Source organism: Capra hircus, chromosome 11 (assembly GCF_001704415.2).
Source record: "Capra hircus breed San Clemente chromosome 11, ASM170441v1, whole genome shotgun sequence".
In the NCBI taxonomy this organism is placed as follows: domain Eukaryota; kingdom Metazoa; phylum Chordata; class Mammalia; order Artiodactyla; family Bovidae; genus Capra; species Capra hircus.
Window position 1 is genome coordinate 97,888,296 of NC_030818.1, and position 15,873 is coordinate 97,904,168.

General features: G+C 44.7%; 1 protein-coding gene across 2 annotated transcripts in view; it reads left to right on the forward strand.

Moving 5' to 3' along the window:
- The window catches only part of STXBP1 (syntaxin binding protein 1), a 69,646-nt gene that overhangs the window by 28,990 nt on the left and 24,783 nt on the right, over nucleotides 1-15,873 (forward strand). For both annotated transcript variants that reach the window (XM_018055812.1, XM_018055814.1), the window contains exons 2-8: nucleotides 4,824-4,873; nucleotides 6,522-6,603; nucleotides 9,520-9,596; nucleotides 10,560-10,638; nucleotides 11,835-11,938; nucleotides 13,881-14,029; nucleotides 15,773-15,857. In XM_018055812.1, the coding sequence (XP_017911301.1) occupies nucleotides 4,824-4,873; nucleotides 6,522-6,603; nucleotides 9,520-9,596; nucleotides 10,560-10,638; nucleotides 11,835-11,938; nucleotides 13,881-14,029; nucleotides 15,773-15,857 (626 nt within the window). The remainder of the gene's footprint in view (nucleotides 1-4,823; nucleotides 4,874-6,521; nucleotides 6,604-9,519; nucleotides 9,597-10,559; nucleotides 10,639-11,834; nucleotides 11,939-13,880; nucleotides 14,030-15,772; nucleotides 15,858-15,873) is intronic.

The following is a 15,873-nucleotide window of genomic DNA, read 5'->3' on the forward strand; positions in this document are numbered from 1 at the left end:
TGTCTGACTCTTTGCTGCCACATGAACTATAGCCTGTCCAGCTCCTCTGTCCATGGGATCTCCCAGGCAAGAATACTGCCCTGGTGTCTTCTGTGCCAAATACTCAGGCCAGGTGGTGGTGGAGCGGATGGTTTACCTGGAAATCACGTGGTTTGGAATGCAGAAATAAGACCCTCTGGCTGGACCAGCCTCGGAAGTCTTTATTGTTTCTCTCCACACAAAGAGGACTTCTAAGGGAGTTGAAATGTGATTGCCAGGGATTATTTGTGAGGAAGTAGCCCAACCTACTTGATTCTTAATGCTAAAATGGGCTCTAATCCTTGTTTCCTTTTCGGTATTGGATTAGAAAAATGTAGGGCAGGATTAGAACTGGCTGACAACAATACAACAAATACAGGCCCTGAGAATTTCAGCACAGGAATCACCAGGCAAGAAGGCTTGAACCCAGAGTGTATTCTCAGTCTTTAGGACTTGTGATCCTTGTTCTGATTTTCTGATTATATCTCTGCCTTCACCTATCAAAAGGTGACTTGAATTTAAATTAATTTTGTGTAGCAGGAAAAAAAAAAAACCCTCAGCAATACAAAAAAGATAGTGTAATAATACCCTCTTCCACTGTCACATTTGCAAACAAAACTCAAGATATGTTTTATCAGCTATTAATAGTACATTATTTTGGAGAGCCAGTCAGAGCACTGATGAGGGCATAAATTGTGCTTTTGGGAAAAAATTCAGTAGAATTTATCAAAAGCTCAGCATATTTATTGTTGGTGGTGTTTAGTTGCAAAGTTGTGTCCGACTTTGCAACCCCTGACAAGAGTATGGGAATGGGTTGCCATTTCCTTCTCCTGATCCAGGGATCGAACCCAAATCTCCTGCATTGGCAGGTAGATTCTTTACCACTGAGCTCCCAGGGAAGGCCAAGAGTTTGGGACTTTCTCCAAACTTACCTCCTACCTTTATTTGATAATAACACCCAGATTTTAAACTGTGGCTAAAGGTCAATCTTTCAAGCTTCCCCTATCCTGTATCTCCGCCTCAGACATCTTAGTCATCTCAATCTTTAGTCAAAAAAAGACTCTGGGTATTCTCCAACAGATCAGTTCTCTTCTCCCTCTAAGTATTTTGTGTCTACATCAATTTCTTTATTTAAATGAAAAAGCTAGGAGTTTTGTGTTTCTTTTCTTTATTTTCCCATACACACAATTCAGCAGCTAGCCCTATTGGCTTTACCTCCAAATAAAAGGAAATTCACCCACTTCTTGGGAGTTGCCTGGTGGCCCAGTGGTTAAGACTTCACCTCCCAATGCAGGGGTTGCGGCTTCGATCCCTGGTCTGGTTGCTAAGATCCCACATGCCTCGCAGCCAAGAAACCAAAGACATAAAACGGAAGCAATGTTGTAGCAGATTCAATAAAGGCTTTAAAAATGGTCTGCATCAATCCTCATCTCCACTGCCACCAGCCATGGATGGGCCCTCGGGAAGGCGTCCTGACTGTACTCTTGCTTCAGTTCTCGCCGCGCCCCCGCTTCAGTCTCATCTCTGCAATACAGCAGATGACGTCCCTGCCCTTCGTGGCTTTCCAGTGCCCTTCAGATAAAATCAGACTCCCGTCAAGGTCCCGCCTGATCTGGCCTCCAGCTTTAGTTCCAAGAAGCTGTCAACTTCTTTTCCCTTTTTCTACCTCCAGCCTTTGTGCCTCCCCCTGCTTCCTTCCCAGCTTCTGAGGGGCTGGGGTCTTCCTCAGAGAGGCCGAGCAGGATCCCACCGTCCCATTTTTTTCCTGCCTTGTCATGCAGGATCTTCATTCCCCAACCAGGATCAAACCTGCACCCCCGCAGTGGGAGCATGGAACCCTCCCACTAGACAGCCAGGGAAGTGCCGCACACACCCCCCTGGCCCGCCGCCTTTTTTTCCCGTTTTTTTTTTCAAATCCTGATCCCTCCCGTATCTCTCTCTCTCTTTTTTTTAGGTTCTCAATGGTTATCTTTTTTATACATAGTGTCAATAGTATATATATGTGGATTCCAATCTCCCAATTCATCCCATCCCCAACTTTCCCCCTTGGTATCCATACATTTGCTGCTGCTGCTGCTGCTGCTGCTGCTAAGTCACTTCAGTCGTGTCCGGCTCTGTGCAACCCCATAGACAGCAGCCCACCAGACTCCCCCGTCCCTGGGATTCTCCAGGCAAGAACACTGGAGTGGGTTGCCGTTTCCTTCTCCAATGCATGAAAGTGAAAAGTGGAAGTGAAGTCGCTCAGTCGTGTCCAACTCTTTGCGACCCCATGGACTGCAGCCCACCAGGCTCCTCCATCCATGGGATTTTCCAGGCAAGAGTACTGGAGTGGGGTGCCATCGCCTTCTCCAGACCCCCTCTTAGAGGTTGCTCCCCACACTAGGGTTTTTCTTTTCTACTGCTGCCCTTACCTGTCTGCCTCAGCACTGGTGAGGAGAAGCCGCGATCGCCCTTCTGTCCTGTCTGCTTCTGTCACTGGCATGTGAGCTCCGAAGAGACATGTCTGCTGCTGTTCATCCCTGGGGCTGGGTCCAGTGACCAGTAAACAGTGATGCTGAGTAAAGGAGTGTGTATTTTCCAGATCATTATTTCTAGTAGGTACATAGTATCCATTGCACAAATGTAACCTAATTAACTTAACCACTGGCTTATTGGATATATTTGTTCCCAGTTTTTCACCACACCAAGCCATGGGAAATAATCTGAATGACTGTTGAGAAACTGCCAACTAGATTAGGGAGTACTATGCAGGCATCACTTCATGGGAAATAGGTGGGGAAACAGTGGAAACAGCATCAGACTTTATTTTTGGGGGCTCCAAAATCACTGCAGATGGTGATTGCAGCCATGAAATTAAAAGACGCTTACTCCTTGGAAGAAAAGTTATGACCAACCTAGATAGCATATTGAAAAGCAGAGACATTACTTTGCTGACTAAGATCCACCTAGTCAAGGCTATGGTTTTTCCTGTGGTCATGTATGGGTGTGAGAGTTGGACTGTGAAGAAGGCTGAGTGCCGAAGAATTGACGCTTTTGAACTGTGGTATTGGAGAAGACTCTTGAGAGTCCCTTGGACTGCAAGGAGATCCAACCAGTCCATTCTGAAGAAGATCAGCCCTGGGATTTCTTTCGAAGGAATGATGCTAAAGCTGAAACTCCAGTACTTTGGTCACCTCATGTGAAGAGTTGACTCATTGGAAAAGACTCTGCTGCTGGGAGGGATTGGGGGCAGGAGGAGAAGGGGACGACCGAGGATGAGATGGCTGGATGGCATCACTGACTCGATGGACGTGAGTCTGAGTGAACTCCGGGGGATGGTGATGGACAGGGAGGCCTGGCATGCTGCTATTCATGAGGTCGCAAAGAGTTCGACATGACTGAGCGACTGAACTGAACTGATGTAGGCATTTAAGATCCTAGGAAGCATTTTTATTAACACGGAGAAATGAGTTTTTGTAATGAGAAAAAAAGCATGATATGAGATTATATATACAGCATGTTATCAGCTGTGTAAAAGTTCATGGGAAAAGAGAGTAGGAAACTGTCAATTATGCGTCTCAGGTTGGCAAGATTACAAATGATTTATCTCTTTGATTTTTTTATAGCATGCAAGGAACACATGGTGTTCCTCTTTATACTTTTCTGTGTTTTCCAAGTTTACTGCAATAATTGTGTGGGTTTTTATAATCAGGTAAAAAGCTCTTAAAATTTTTGGAATACTTTTATGACATATCAGATTACTGGAGGTAGAAGCAGAGTTAGGGGACTATTGTGCTTTGGAGAATAAGCTAAATGTTTGAAGCACACTTGCTAAAGACAGTTCTTAGCCTCTGACTCCTTCTAGGCCTGTGAGTGATCTGGGTTTGAAGAGTAGCAAAGCGCTGTTGCCTGTGACTTTCCGTGGCCAGGTATACTTGGGTGTGGTATGGCATTACAGAAACTGTGGCTTACAAAAATGTTGTTTGGGGGTTTGAGAGCATCCCACAGATGTGCTTAGAACTGGAAGGATATCACAACTGCTCTTCACATCTGTTTTTGGAGCTTAGGGGGGTAGTTTATGTGGCCTGGGCATTGTCACAGAATTTTACTCACTCATCTTAAAGCAGTGATTGTAAAACACTAGGCCCTTTGGGAGTTTGAGGTCAAAACTACCTTCATAATAATGCTAAAATGTTATCTGCCTCTTTGCTCTTATTCTCTTGCAAACACACAGTGTTTTCCAAATGCTATATAATTCATAAATTGCAGAAGCAGCTAGGAGAACCCAGCTGTCTTCTATGAAAACAGACATTGAGGAGTGTTGCAAAAATGTACTACAATGCCAGTATCCTCAGTAAAATTGTTTTATTGTGGAAAATACATATATCATTTTAATGGCATGCAACTGTGTTACCATAGAATGGGTTTGTTATTGTAATTGAATTAATACATATTTTAAAAATTTCTCAGTTTAACTTCTGATATAGCAAATGACAATAGCTATTTATGCATATACGCAAACACTCTTTGGGGTCCTCGATTTTTAAGAATGTAAAGGGGTCCTGAGACCAGAAAGTCTGAGAACCAGTGAATCGAGGACACAGGAAGAGAACTGTCCTTATGGTGGATTGATTAGGGCCCAGTAGACAGATTGGTTGACTTGCATGACCCAGGATAACAAGGTCTATGGAGGGAAGATGACCTCGTCTCATAGGCAGGGGTTGAAAGTCCTTGAAATTACATTAAATCTTTTCTCCTCCTTCCTTCCCTCCCTCCCTCCTGTCTTCCCTCCCTCCTTCCTTCCTTCCTTTTTTTCTCCTTTTTAGAGATCATGCATGATGTGATAAAGAAGGTGAAAAAGAAGGGAGAATGGAAGGTAAGTGGAAGAGCACAATGAATGACCTTGAAGGTGAGTTCATGGGGAAGAATACGAATGGGGTGGCATTGGGGAGAGGCATGCAGGGGAGAAATGAGGACCTTTGCTGTGTCCAGAGAATACAAAAAGCTTCTGAGCTGGCAAAAGGTAATCTGCTGTACCTCCCATGTATATGATCCTGGTTAGGAAATCTCTGGGTCAAGAAGCTTATCTTTAGGATCACCTGATGGGGCATTCTAGCAGTGGAACCCCTTAATTCAAACAGGATCTTACCTGGAACCCACTGATTAAAGCAGAAGGTGGAATTATTCTGCTTGCTATGGGAGACAAGAGGGGACCCTTCTTGCCCCTCCAGTGGTCCTAAAGCCTCTCATGGAGCCCATGCAATAGTCTGAAAAGCCCCCAAAAGCCTTCCTGTCTGTCTGTAGCTACACAAGACAAACCAAGTCAGCTTGTTTGTTCATTTAACATTGAGAGCAATGCTGGAAACTGTTGTGTACCTGAAACAAATATTTAAGTCAATCTAACTGATTATGACCTCAGTCCTGGAAGTGGATGATACAAGTCAGAATCATGCTGTCATCCATCCAGGAAGTCAGAGTTTGAAGGACCCTCTGATCGTCTGGGACTAGGCATTGGAGTGACCAGGAGGGCACACTCGACTTCTGCGTGTGTTGTCGAAGGGCTTATGCTAACTATTCTTGCCCCCAAGTTTTTCTGCCGTCTGGAGCCTCAAGTTCATTGGGCCTTGGAACAGCTTGGCACCAGGAAGCTTTTAAAGTCTCACCCTTACCTCATAAACCTGAGATCACATTTTAACTAGAGCATCCATCTTCACACCCAGGGTGGGAGACCAGCAGGTGGGAACTCTTTCTGCCTGCCTTTCTCTCTCACCCTTCCCGTCAGTAATGGACTTGTGGACATGAGAATTTTAAACCAGCCTTGGGGAAGCTGCCTCATGAAATGAAACCTGATTGGTCCTCGTGCTACAGCAAAATGCTTTGGGGCCCACATTTTTCTAGCTCCTGTTGCCTGGGTTTATATCTTTGAAGAAGGAGAAGAGAAATAACCTTATTTTAGCTTCCTCTCCCCACTGTGGGTCAGATGGAGATGGGAGAGGTTTGCTGAAGAACTGCAGGTATGATGCTTTTCAGCCAGGATGGCATGCTCTTGTCCTTCTCTTCTAGATTGAGGTAGAGTTTACTCCTGGGCAACACATGTGCTGGCTCATGCTGATGATGTCTGCAACGGAGTCCTCGCCTTCCATCCTGTCAGTGTGGCACTAGTGTTCATTCTCCCTTAAAGAGAAAGTTTATGCACTGAAAAAATATGGGTTGCCCTGAGTGCGGGTGCTGTGTATGAAATTTCTTTTTCTTTTGCATTTTTATGAGTAATTATTTTCTTTGTCATCAAAAAAACTTCAATTTTTTTAAGTTTAAAAAATCAAGTCATGTTACTGAGAGCAGACTCTCCTAGAAGCCTAGGAAATAAAGGCTAGCGTGTATCTTGGCAAACTTCTGGCCCCTAGGAAACCTCGATTACTCAGAATTCTGCGTTTCTGGGCTCTTCCTGAAGTCTGACGTGGTCAGCGGAGGCGAGCGTCACAGCAGGTGCTCCCCAGGTTGTGAACTGTTCCCTTTGCTTCCAGGTGCTGGTGGTAGACCAGCTGAGCATGAGGATGCTCTCCTCCTGCTGTAAGATGACGGACATCATGACCGAGGGGATAACAAGTGAGTGTGGTGGGGTGTTCTTTCTCCTCCCTGTTCGTTATTGTCTTGCTTGACTTTAGACCCCAGGCTTTCTTGTTCATCACCAAATCCCTAGGTTCCAATCCAATGTTAGGTGCCCGTTAGGTATCTGTGAAAGGATGCCAAAAGGAAGGCTCAGTTAAGAAAAAAGGCAGGCCAGCCAATGGGAAAAAAGTGGCACCTAACAAAGAAAGAAATCCAACTGGCCAGTAAATACATGAAAACTTGCTCACCCTCATTAGTGGTCAGGGGAATGCAATTAAAACCAGAGTGGGATACTGCTCTGTGCTGATTGGAGCGTTTACACTACGAGAATGCCAAGTGATAGGATATAGGAGAAAGGGAACTTTGATATGACGAGTTGGTACAGCTACTTTCAGAAACCTTGGAGGTGTCTAGGAGAGTTCAGGCATGCAGGCCCTGTAAGCCAGCATGTCTGCGGATAGATGTGTGTTCTAGACAACTCAGGCATGTGTGCCCAGGAGGCTCACAGATTATGGCTCATAGTAGCCCCACAGTGGGAACAACCAAAAGGTCCATCAGGAGTAGAATGGTACAATAAATTGTGGGACAGTCACACAACAGAATATTACATAGCGAAGAAAAGGAATGAATATTAACTACTCGCTCATTCCAAAATGTGAATAAATCTGATAAACAGTGTTGAGCAAAAGAAACAAGATACAAAAGAGTCCTTAACAATGTGCTTTAATTTACATAATATCCTAAAACAGGCAGAGCTAAGCCATACTGCTTTGAAATATAGGGATAAGTGAGTCAAACAACCGTAAGGGAAGTGCTCACCATTCGTGTCGCCGTGGTGGTTCTATTTTTGGGGAAAGGGGAGGTGTGGATGATGAGGGAAGGGGGAAGGGGGGGCACTTCTGCAGTGCTGTGTTCTGCTTCCTGATGGGGTGGTGCTTGTGCAATTACATGTATATTTATGTTTAATTCACCCTTTGGAGTGTGTGTTAGCATTTCACAATAATAGGTTTTTGAAATAAGATAAATCCCCTGCTCAAGGTCCCTGGGCAGCACCATACCTGAGACTAGGACACAGCCCTCCTGGCTTCTGTCCCAAGCTCTTTTTCACATTTGTGAACAGCTCAAGTCTTACCTGGGGGCTCCTTTCAGGAGAGATCATGTATTTTAATCTGTGAAACAGCACTGATTGAAAAGCAGTCTATTTTGAGGTATTATTTCAAACCAGGAAGTTAACGTTTTTTGTTTTACTCCTAAAAAATGTTGAGTGAAACATATCTCTTACAATGCAGCTCCCATCGATATATATATATATATATATATATATATATATATATATATATATATATATATATATAAAACAATATGTGAGCTACAAACCACACTTGGGATGTGACTCCTTTATTTTTAAAAACATTTCTACCAAAAAAAAAAGTTAAAAAAAAAAGAAAGCAAAAAAATAAACACACATTTCCAAATCTAGTTTATCTGTCACCAAAAGCCGTAGTCCTGTAAATGGGAGTATGGAATTTTTGGTGTGACTTTTGTCATTCAGGGATCCAAGACCTGGCTTGCCCCTATTTTGAGCTTGCAAAGTTATTTTCTTTATTGAACTTCTAAAATTTTTTTTTCTTTATCAAAGGAAAAAATGCAAATATAGGAAAAAAGACAAATGTAGCTTATGAGCTTCTAGCAAGGAAGAAAGCACCGCCCTGCCCTCCCTCCTCCTCCACTATCCCCCAGGGTGCTACCCCAGAGGCAGCCCCTCTGCTCTTTCTTCCGGTTATCTTTTTGATATTTCTAAATAAATGCTTATACGATCATCTCTGGATTCATCATGCTAGACATTATCCTGTGGTAGATGAGGGTTCACCTCTCCCCTCCTACACACAGATTCTTCCCTATCACAGAAGTTTTGGGTTTTTTTTAAATGTCCTTACTTGGCAAAATTTTAAATTTTGCTGTTGACCACCCCCCTAAAATATTTAGGGGGAGGTATTACTGGCATATGAAATTCAAAAATCTATGAGCCTTGTTGTACAGCAGAAACAAACACACATTTTAAAGTAATTTTCTTCCAATTAAAAATTTTTTTTTAAATCTATAACCCCTGATAACACAGATGGTTGAGAAATTTTGGTATTTAATTTGAATATTATTCAGGGTAAAAAGTCTTTGCAAGTGTTACAGGGATACTTCTAAAGGGATGCTTTTATTTGCTGACATCACCTTCATAGGAAGAAGAGCACCATTAGATTTCCTGCTTGCTCTGTACCAGAGGACAGTGTAGCATAGAGGATGCGTCCTAGGCTTTTATCAGGTGACTAGTGAGATGATGCCTTTCCCAGAAGGTTGTCTTTCCCCTCGCTGACATTCTGTAAAAGAAACCAGCAAATCAGACGCCCATGGTTTGCTTCAAGCAGAATTTGCTGTTTAGTTTTTGAACTATTGAGAGGAACAGTCTTAATCCAGAGAGTATGTTTGGAATGTCTTCATCTGATAGACAGAGGAAAATGATAAAACGATCCAATTGTTGAAAAACAAACCCAACATGGAAATTCTAAAGGAACTTGGATTATCTAGGACAGATGAGGAAAAAAGAAAAAAACCTGAAGGAAGAGGCAAAAGTCTGTTCTTGACAGAATGAGATAGCAGTTTCCGTTTTCAATCAGAGCAGATCGGGGAATTCCTTGAACTGAAATGGGAAGTGGGTGGGATTTCATGTGATGAGGTTTTGGGTTTTCTACCACCTTGAGCATGGCGAGACACAGAAATGTGGTCACTGGGGAAGGGGCGTCAAGTCTCCTCTGCCGATTTTTGTCGCACCAGCCGGAAGGTGGCCTCTCTATGGCTTCTAGTTTCATGATCACCAGTTCTGTTCTCTTATTCACCGTGGGCTGCTGTTTTGTTGTCTAGTTGTGGAAGACATCAACAAGCGCAGAGAGCCGCTCCCCAGCCTGGAGGCTGTGTATCTCATCACTCCCTCTGAGAAGGTAAACCCTCCTGGAAGAGCTGAGGTCAAACACGTGCTGGCTTGGTGTCTGTGTGGCACCGTATCTGACATTTCTGGGTTAAGCAGGCATTTAACACATTGCTCTGTTTAAGCGTGCAATCCACAAGCAGGGAAGGAGGGGGCTGGTGAATAATGAAGAGTGCATTAGGCTTGCTGCAGAAAGCCAGGCCAGGCCAATGTCATTTACTCCTTTCTAGGTAGGAGATCACGTTATCTAGTGATCCACCTCCAGAACTTGGGTATTTCACACTGTCAGATTTCTTTTCTCCTTTCTTTCTTTCTTTTTTTTGTGGGGCTGCACCCTCATGGCTTGCAGGATTTTAGTTCCCTAATCTGGGCCCCCTGTGGTTGAAGCACTGAGTCCTAACCACTGGACCACCAGGAAATTCCCAGATTTATTTGATCAACATCCAGTAGAGTTTAGATTTACTTGTCTTACCATTTTGAGTGGTTGGTTCAAATCAGCATCTAAACAATGCCCACCTCCTTGCTCTTGGTTGCTAGCTGTCTTAGGTATCTTGAGCTATGTAAATTCCCCACAGTTTTCATTTCATTAAAAAAAAAAAAAAAAGACTGCCTTATGTGTGAGTTTCTGGAGATGCAACTAAATTGCCAGGACTCCATCGCAATGAGTCTCCTAGCAGATTTCTGAGCACTTTGCTCTTTTGTGGGTCAGTTCTTAGGAACCCAAGTTATGGTGGCTGCAGAGAACGGCTGCTGTCATTCTGGAATGAACTAGAGAGGCTTTTGTTAGTGCAAACTCTGAAATAATCCTCACGTCCTCAGAACTCAGTTATGGCCTAACATGAGTTAGAATTATAATCAGAAATCCCTTGCTGTCTTATGCATGTAGCTCAAAACCAGCGTGGATTTGACCCTGTTCAGATGTGGGTCCCATTTGCTCCTAGAATCGGATTCAGTTCCCTTTTTTCCCTCTTCACAGTCCGTCCACTCTCTCATCAGTGACTTTAAGGACCCGCCGACCGCCAAGTACCGGGCTGCACACGTCTTCTTCACTGACTGTGAGTATGGCTGTCACCTGCCGCCCTGGCTTTTTAGGCTAGCATTCCTGCACAGCCAGACTGACCCCAAACCAAGTCAGGCCAGTAGTGAAGAAATGAATTGTTCCCACATTTGTCCTGATCTTTCATTTTCTCTTCAAAAGACAAATTGTGTAAGAGAGAAAAACAAACGCCTACAAATACAAAACCTAGGTCATGCAGGCCTTCCTGATTAAAAAAAAAAACAAAAAGCCCCTCTTGTAAGGGCTGTTGTGTTTAACGCCAAGAATTTCCCAGTGCCAGCCTTGGTGCTCCCAGGATAGCCTTCCAGACATCACTATAAACTGCGCCACATTTCCACCTACTTTTCAGCTGTTGATACAAAGACAGTCTGACCTGGTGGTGTTGTATTAGAATTTATCATTGTCCTAGGATCCATTTTCTTGCTTTTTGAAGGTTTTGTGCATGGAACCTAGCGCAGGAGCATCTTGGTGAGTCTTTGTTAACGGCAAAGAGAGATGAATAGGGCTGGATAGCTTGAGTGTGTGAAAATAACAGTTCACCCCATGTTCTCTGGTGAAAACCCCACAGAACTCACCATTGAGAAAATGGGAAAAGGGTCTTGGCAAAGAACAGTTTTATATGCTCTGAAGATGGGTGGCAAAGGAGGCAGGTAGATGGCATTAGTAATAATAAAACAGTAACACATTTCTAGGGACCTGAAGCTGTTTGTTTGGCCCGGGAGGGTCATGAGGAATTGTGGTTCCCCCACCAAGTGGGTCTCCTGTGCAGCTGAGTTCCTTAGAAGGCCTGCCGAAGTGTCTGCATCACATTGCCCAATGATTTTATTTTTCTTATTTTATTTTTCATAAGTATCTCAGGTGTGGGGTGTTCGTTTATGTTACAGACCTTTTCCTGATCCCTTCTTGACCTCTCCTGGTTCTTTTTCTCCTCTCCTTAATATCAGAAAGTGGTTTTTTAAATCAGCTCTCAATATCTCAGCCTTTATTGCCAATTGTTTCTTTGTTCTACATGGAGGGCCTCCTAGGTGGCTTTGCATTCCTTTTATACCCTAGAGGCAGTAGGTCGTAGGATGGGATGAACTTCCTATTTGCCTTTTAAAAATCCTAATAGTAAAGAATTCACCATACGTGTGCAAACGTTGAAATGAACCAGCAAGTGGACAGGAAACCCTACCGTCTTTGTCATCCTGGCAGCTTGTCCAGATGCCCTGTTTAACGAGCTGGTAAAATCTCGAGCAGCCAAAGTCATCAAGACTCTGACGGAAATCAACATTGCGTTTCTCCCATATGAATCCCAGGTGAGCCTGCGAGGAGACGGGCAGAGAAAGCCTGCGTCCTGGTTATTCTCTCAGGAACTCCAGCCAGGTCGGAGAGGGTGGGGCAGGGGTGCAGTAAAGAGAGTGGGGGAAGGAATTACTCAATGATGTCTTGTGAGTGGATGTTTATGTAATGGAAACAGTCGTCCTTAGAGGGTCTGCCCAAAGTGCCTCACTCTTACTCTCCAGTTATTTCTGACTTTTTGCAGCCATCATGTCCTTCTTGGTGTTCATTTCATTCTCGCTCAGTGTTCACGCCTATTGACTGACTCTTTGAATAAGTAAAAAGTAGCCAATCCAGAAAGAGCTGGGAGGAGAGGAGGGGAACGGATCAGACAACACCCATCTGCTGCAAAGGAGGCTGTTTTTATGTAGAGATAACCTCAGTTGTCACGTGTCGAGGAACAGATGGTAGCCTTCATCATGAGCCATTAACGCTTCACGTGCCGAAACTGCTCCCCTTGGGAAAAAAAAAGTCGTTAAACCAGTAAAAGTGAAGCTGATTGTGAGAGAATGTACAAAATTTATGCCATAGTATTTCAAGATTTGTTAAAATGCCTCCTCCTCGTCAAGAAGCAAAAAAATAGCACAACTTCTGTGCATTTTGTGGAGGTAAGAGATGGTTGTGGCATATCCGGGTTTTATGGATCAGCTTCTAATAATAGATGCCAGAGAGTGACGAATTCTTAGGTAAGAAGACATGGAAAAAATAGAGTGTGAATGTTTTCAAAAGACAGTCTCTTTCCCTTCTCACTTGGCCTAAAGCCTATTCTCAGCCAAGGGCAGGAATTATTTTTTCCTCTCCGTGAGCCCTGTCACCACCTGGATTGAACAAAATCCAACTTGAGCATATTCAACCATATTGTATTTCATCTATTTTTGTTTTTTTATGTTTGGTTTACTGTATGTCACATGTGCACGTATTTTTTTGTTTACTTGCTAAGTTGTGCCCTGCTCTTAATGACCCCGTGGACTGTAGCCCACCAGGCTCCTCTGTCCATGGAATTTCCCAGACAAAAATACTGGAGTGGGTAGCCATACCCTTCTCCACCATATGTTTTTGAAAAGTGATAAATTTTTTTTTTTTAAACCTCAGGTTTTCAAGATGAGGGTAGTTCACATCAAGAGATTCTTCGGAGAGAATACTGATGGCTGGTAGCCTGCTGGTTTAAGAGGAAATTTTAAACCTCCAAAACCTTCCAAAAAGGATAAAAGAGAAAAATACTAAGAACATACTTTGAGGATAGGAAATTATTAAATCCATACAAAGCTCCTTTGTTTGCCACAGTCACAGCACAATTTCTAGCTTGTCCCTCTTTTATTTAAACTTAAATGAATGGCCTGTGTGGTCTGATAAGACCCCTCCCCTGCTCTCTCTGGGGCTCCTCATCAGTCATCAGACACAGGCATGCCTGCCTCAGGGCCTTGGCTTGACCAGCCCCTCCTCAGGGAGCCCCCTGGGAAAAACTGCGCCTCCTTCAAGCCCTCACTCAAATGTCCCCTCCTCAAGGAGGCCTCCTGTCCTCCCTGTCCAGCCCTCGGGCATTCTTTCTCTGCTTCTTCTATTCTCATACACTTACCCATTTCCCACATACCATAAAATTTACTTTTCATTTTGTTCATTGTTTATTCATCTGCTTTTTCCTGCAAGACTGCACGCTCCTGGAGGACAGTAATGGTTTGGCCACTGGCAGTTCCCAGTGCACAAGGCCTGGCACCCAGCAGATGCCCAGCTGTATTTGTAGAATAAATGAAAACTTGTTCTGTAGCCTCACTACAGGAACACCATTCTGGAAATATATATATATATTTGTTATTGTTGTTGGTCAGTCGCTGCGTCATATCCAACTCTGCGACCCCATGGACTGCAGCACGCCAGGCTCCTCTGTCGTGTATATACATATATATATTTCCCCTTTCTCAGGTGTATTCCTTGGACTCTGCTGACTCTTTCCAAAGCTTCTATAGTCCCCACAAGGCTCAGATGAAGAATCCGATCCTGGAGCGCCTGGCAGAGCAGATCGCAACTCTGTGTGCCACCCTGAAGGAGTACCCAGCTGTGCGGTACCGGGGGTAAGGCTGCACCCCAGGCTGCCTTCGGTGACCCCACCCCCCCAAGCAAGGAACTTGTCCCCAAGCGAGGAACTTTCTCTGGCCTTCCCATTTTCTGACAGTTGTCTCCAGAGGGTCAAGATCTGAGCATCTCACATTGATGATTATTTTCCAATGTTTTTGTTATTTTCTAAATTTTTAATGTGAACTATACTAATACATGCAGAAAAGGGCATGGAATACATATATTCAGTTATATCATATAACCAAGCACAACCCCCCACGTAACTGTAACCCAGATTTCCTTCAGTTTTTTCTCTTTCTAACCTTAAAAAGGGGCTTCCCTGGTGGCTCAGATGGTAAAGAATCTGTGTGAAAACAAATACACTCTTTGAAAAAGACATTTCAGGGTAAGATAAAATACGAGGAGAATAATTCTCCAAAGGACACAGTCCTCAGATTTGATCGAGTCATTCACTCATTTACCTGCTAGGTTGAGGGGCTTAACCTGAAGACACAGCCTCTGGCCCTTAGAAGCCCCTGACCCAGGCGGGCAGGTAAGATGTGTACTGGCATAATGGACAGCCGAGCTGTACACACCTGCAACATAGGCCTGCGGGACCAGTGCCTTGGGGCAGTGCAGGCCACGGGCCTGGACATCCAGACAGGAGCAAGCCCAGCTTCGGAGCAGAGGCAGCATCTGAGCCAAGGACAGGTCGGGATTTCAGTAGACCGATGAGGAGCTGGGGGCATTTTGTGTGGATGGTTGGGATGAGCGGAAGCATGACCCTGGAAAATAAAGGGGAAGTTTGAGAAGGGCTGGTAGTCTCACCCTGCATACGTGCAAGCAGCGGGGCAAGGTGAAACCATTTCTGGAGGCCTTGGGTGCCACGTTTGGGGTCATGCCCTTCAGTGGTTATCACTGGGCAGCCTATGAGGGAGTGAACACAGTGGTGTGGGAGTGCAGGGGTCACAGTCATGCAAGGAGAAGCGACCAGAAGGGGGGCACTGCCAGAGGAGCGGAGGGCCTGATCGGGAAGTGCCAAGGTGCCTCATCACCTCTTTGTCCCTGGGGATGGGCACCCGTAGGACAGCCCTCCTCCCACCAGGGTCCTCACTGACAGACACCCGGCAGAAGTTAAGAAATGAGGGCTGGGAGCTCACTTGTTGAGAGGATGGGACTGGGGGTGGAGGTGCTTCTGCACTGAGGGTGGCCAGGTAGTGGGCAGCAGCTACATGATAAACGTCACCCAGAGGAACTTAGGAGGCACTGGAGGCTCAGCCAAGAGGGAGGGTCCAGAGGTTCTCAACTTGTATCTTTCTAGCTCTGCCAGCGGAAATGTCACTTCCAACAAAACAAAACAGGGTCCAAGGGAATTTGAACTGAGGGAAGTGAAGATCAAGTAGGTCAGGCTGAGATAGCCTGATGGTGGGGAAAGGACATGTGGTTAGGACCCTCTGCTGAAGTGTGGCTATTTTATCTGGAGCTGCTTGGAAAGACCCCCTCCGTTTCCACTTGGATTTTTTTTTTTTTTTTAAAGAAACTAGAAAATCATGTACATTCCAGGCACTGAGCTAAGTATCTTGTTTTTTCCTTTTTAACCGTACATGTAATCTGAATTATATTCTCATGTAAAAGAATAATACCGATGAAGCTCATCTTTCCCTTGACCCTCCCGTACTGTCCTGCCTTCCTCCCTGAGGGCAGATAGTGCCATCCGTTGGGACAGGGTGGCTCACCCTCCGTTCCCCCTCCCTTGTCAGGGAATACAAGGACAACGCTTTGCTGGCTCAGCTAATCCAGGACAAGCTCGACGCCTACAAAGCTGATGACCCGACGATGGGGGAGGTAAGTCTGACCTGGC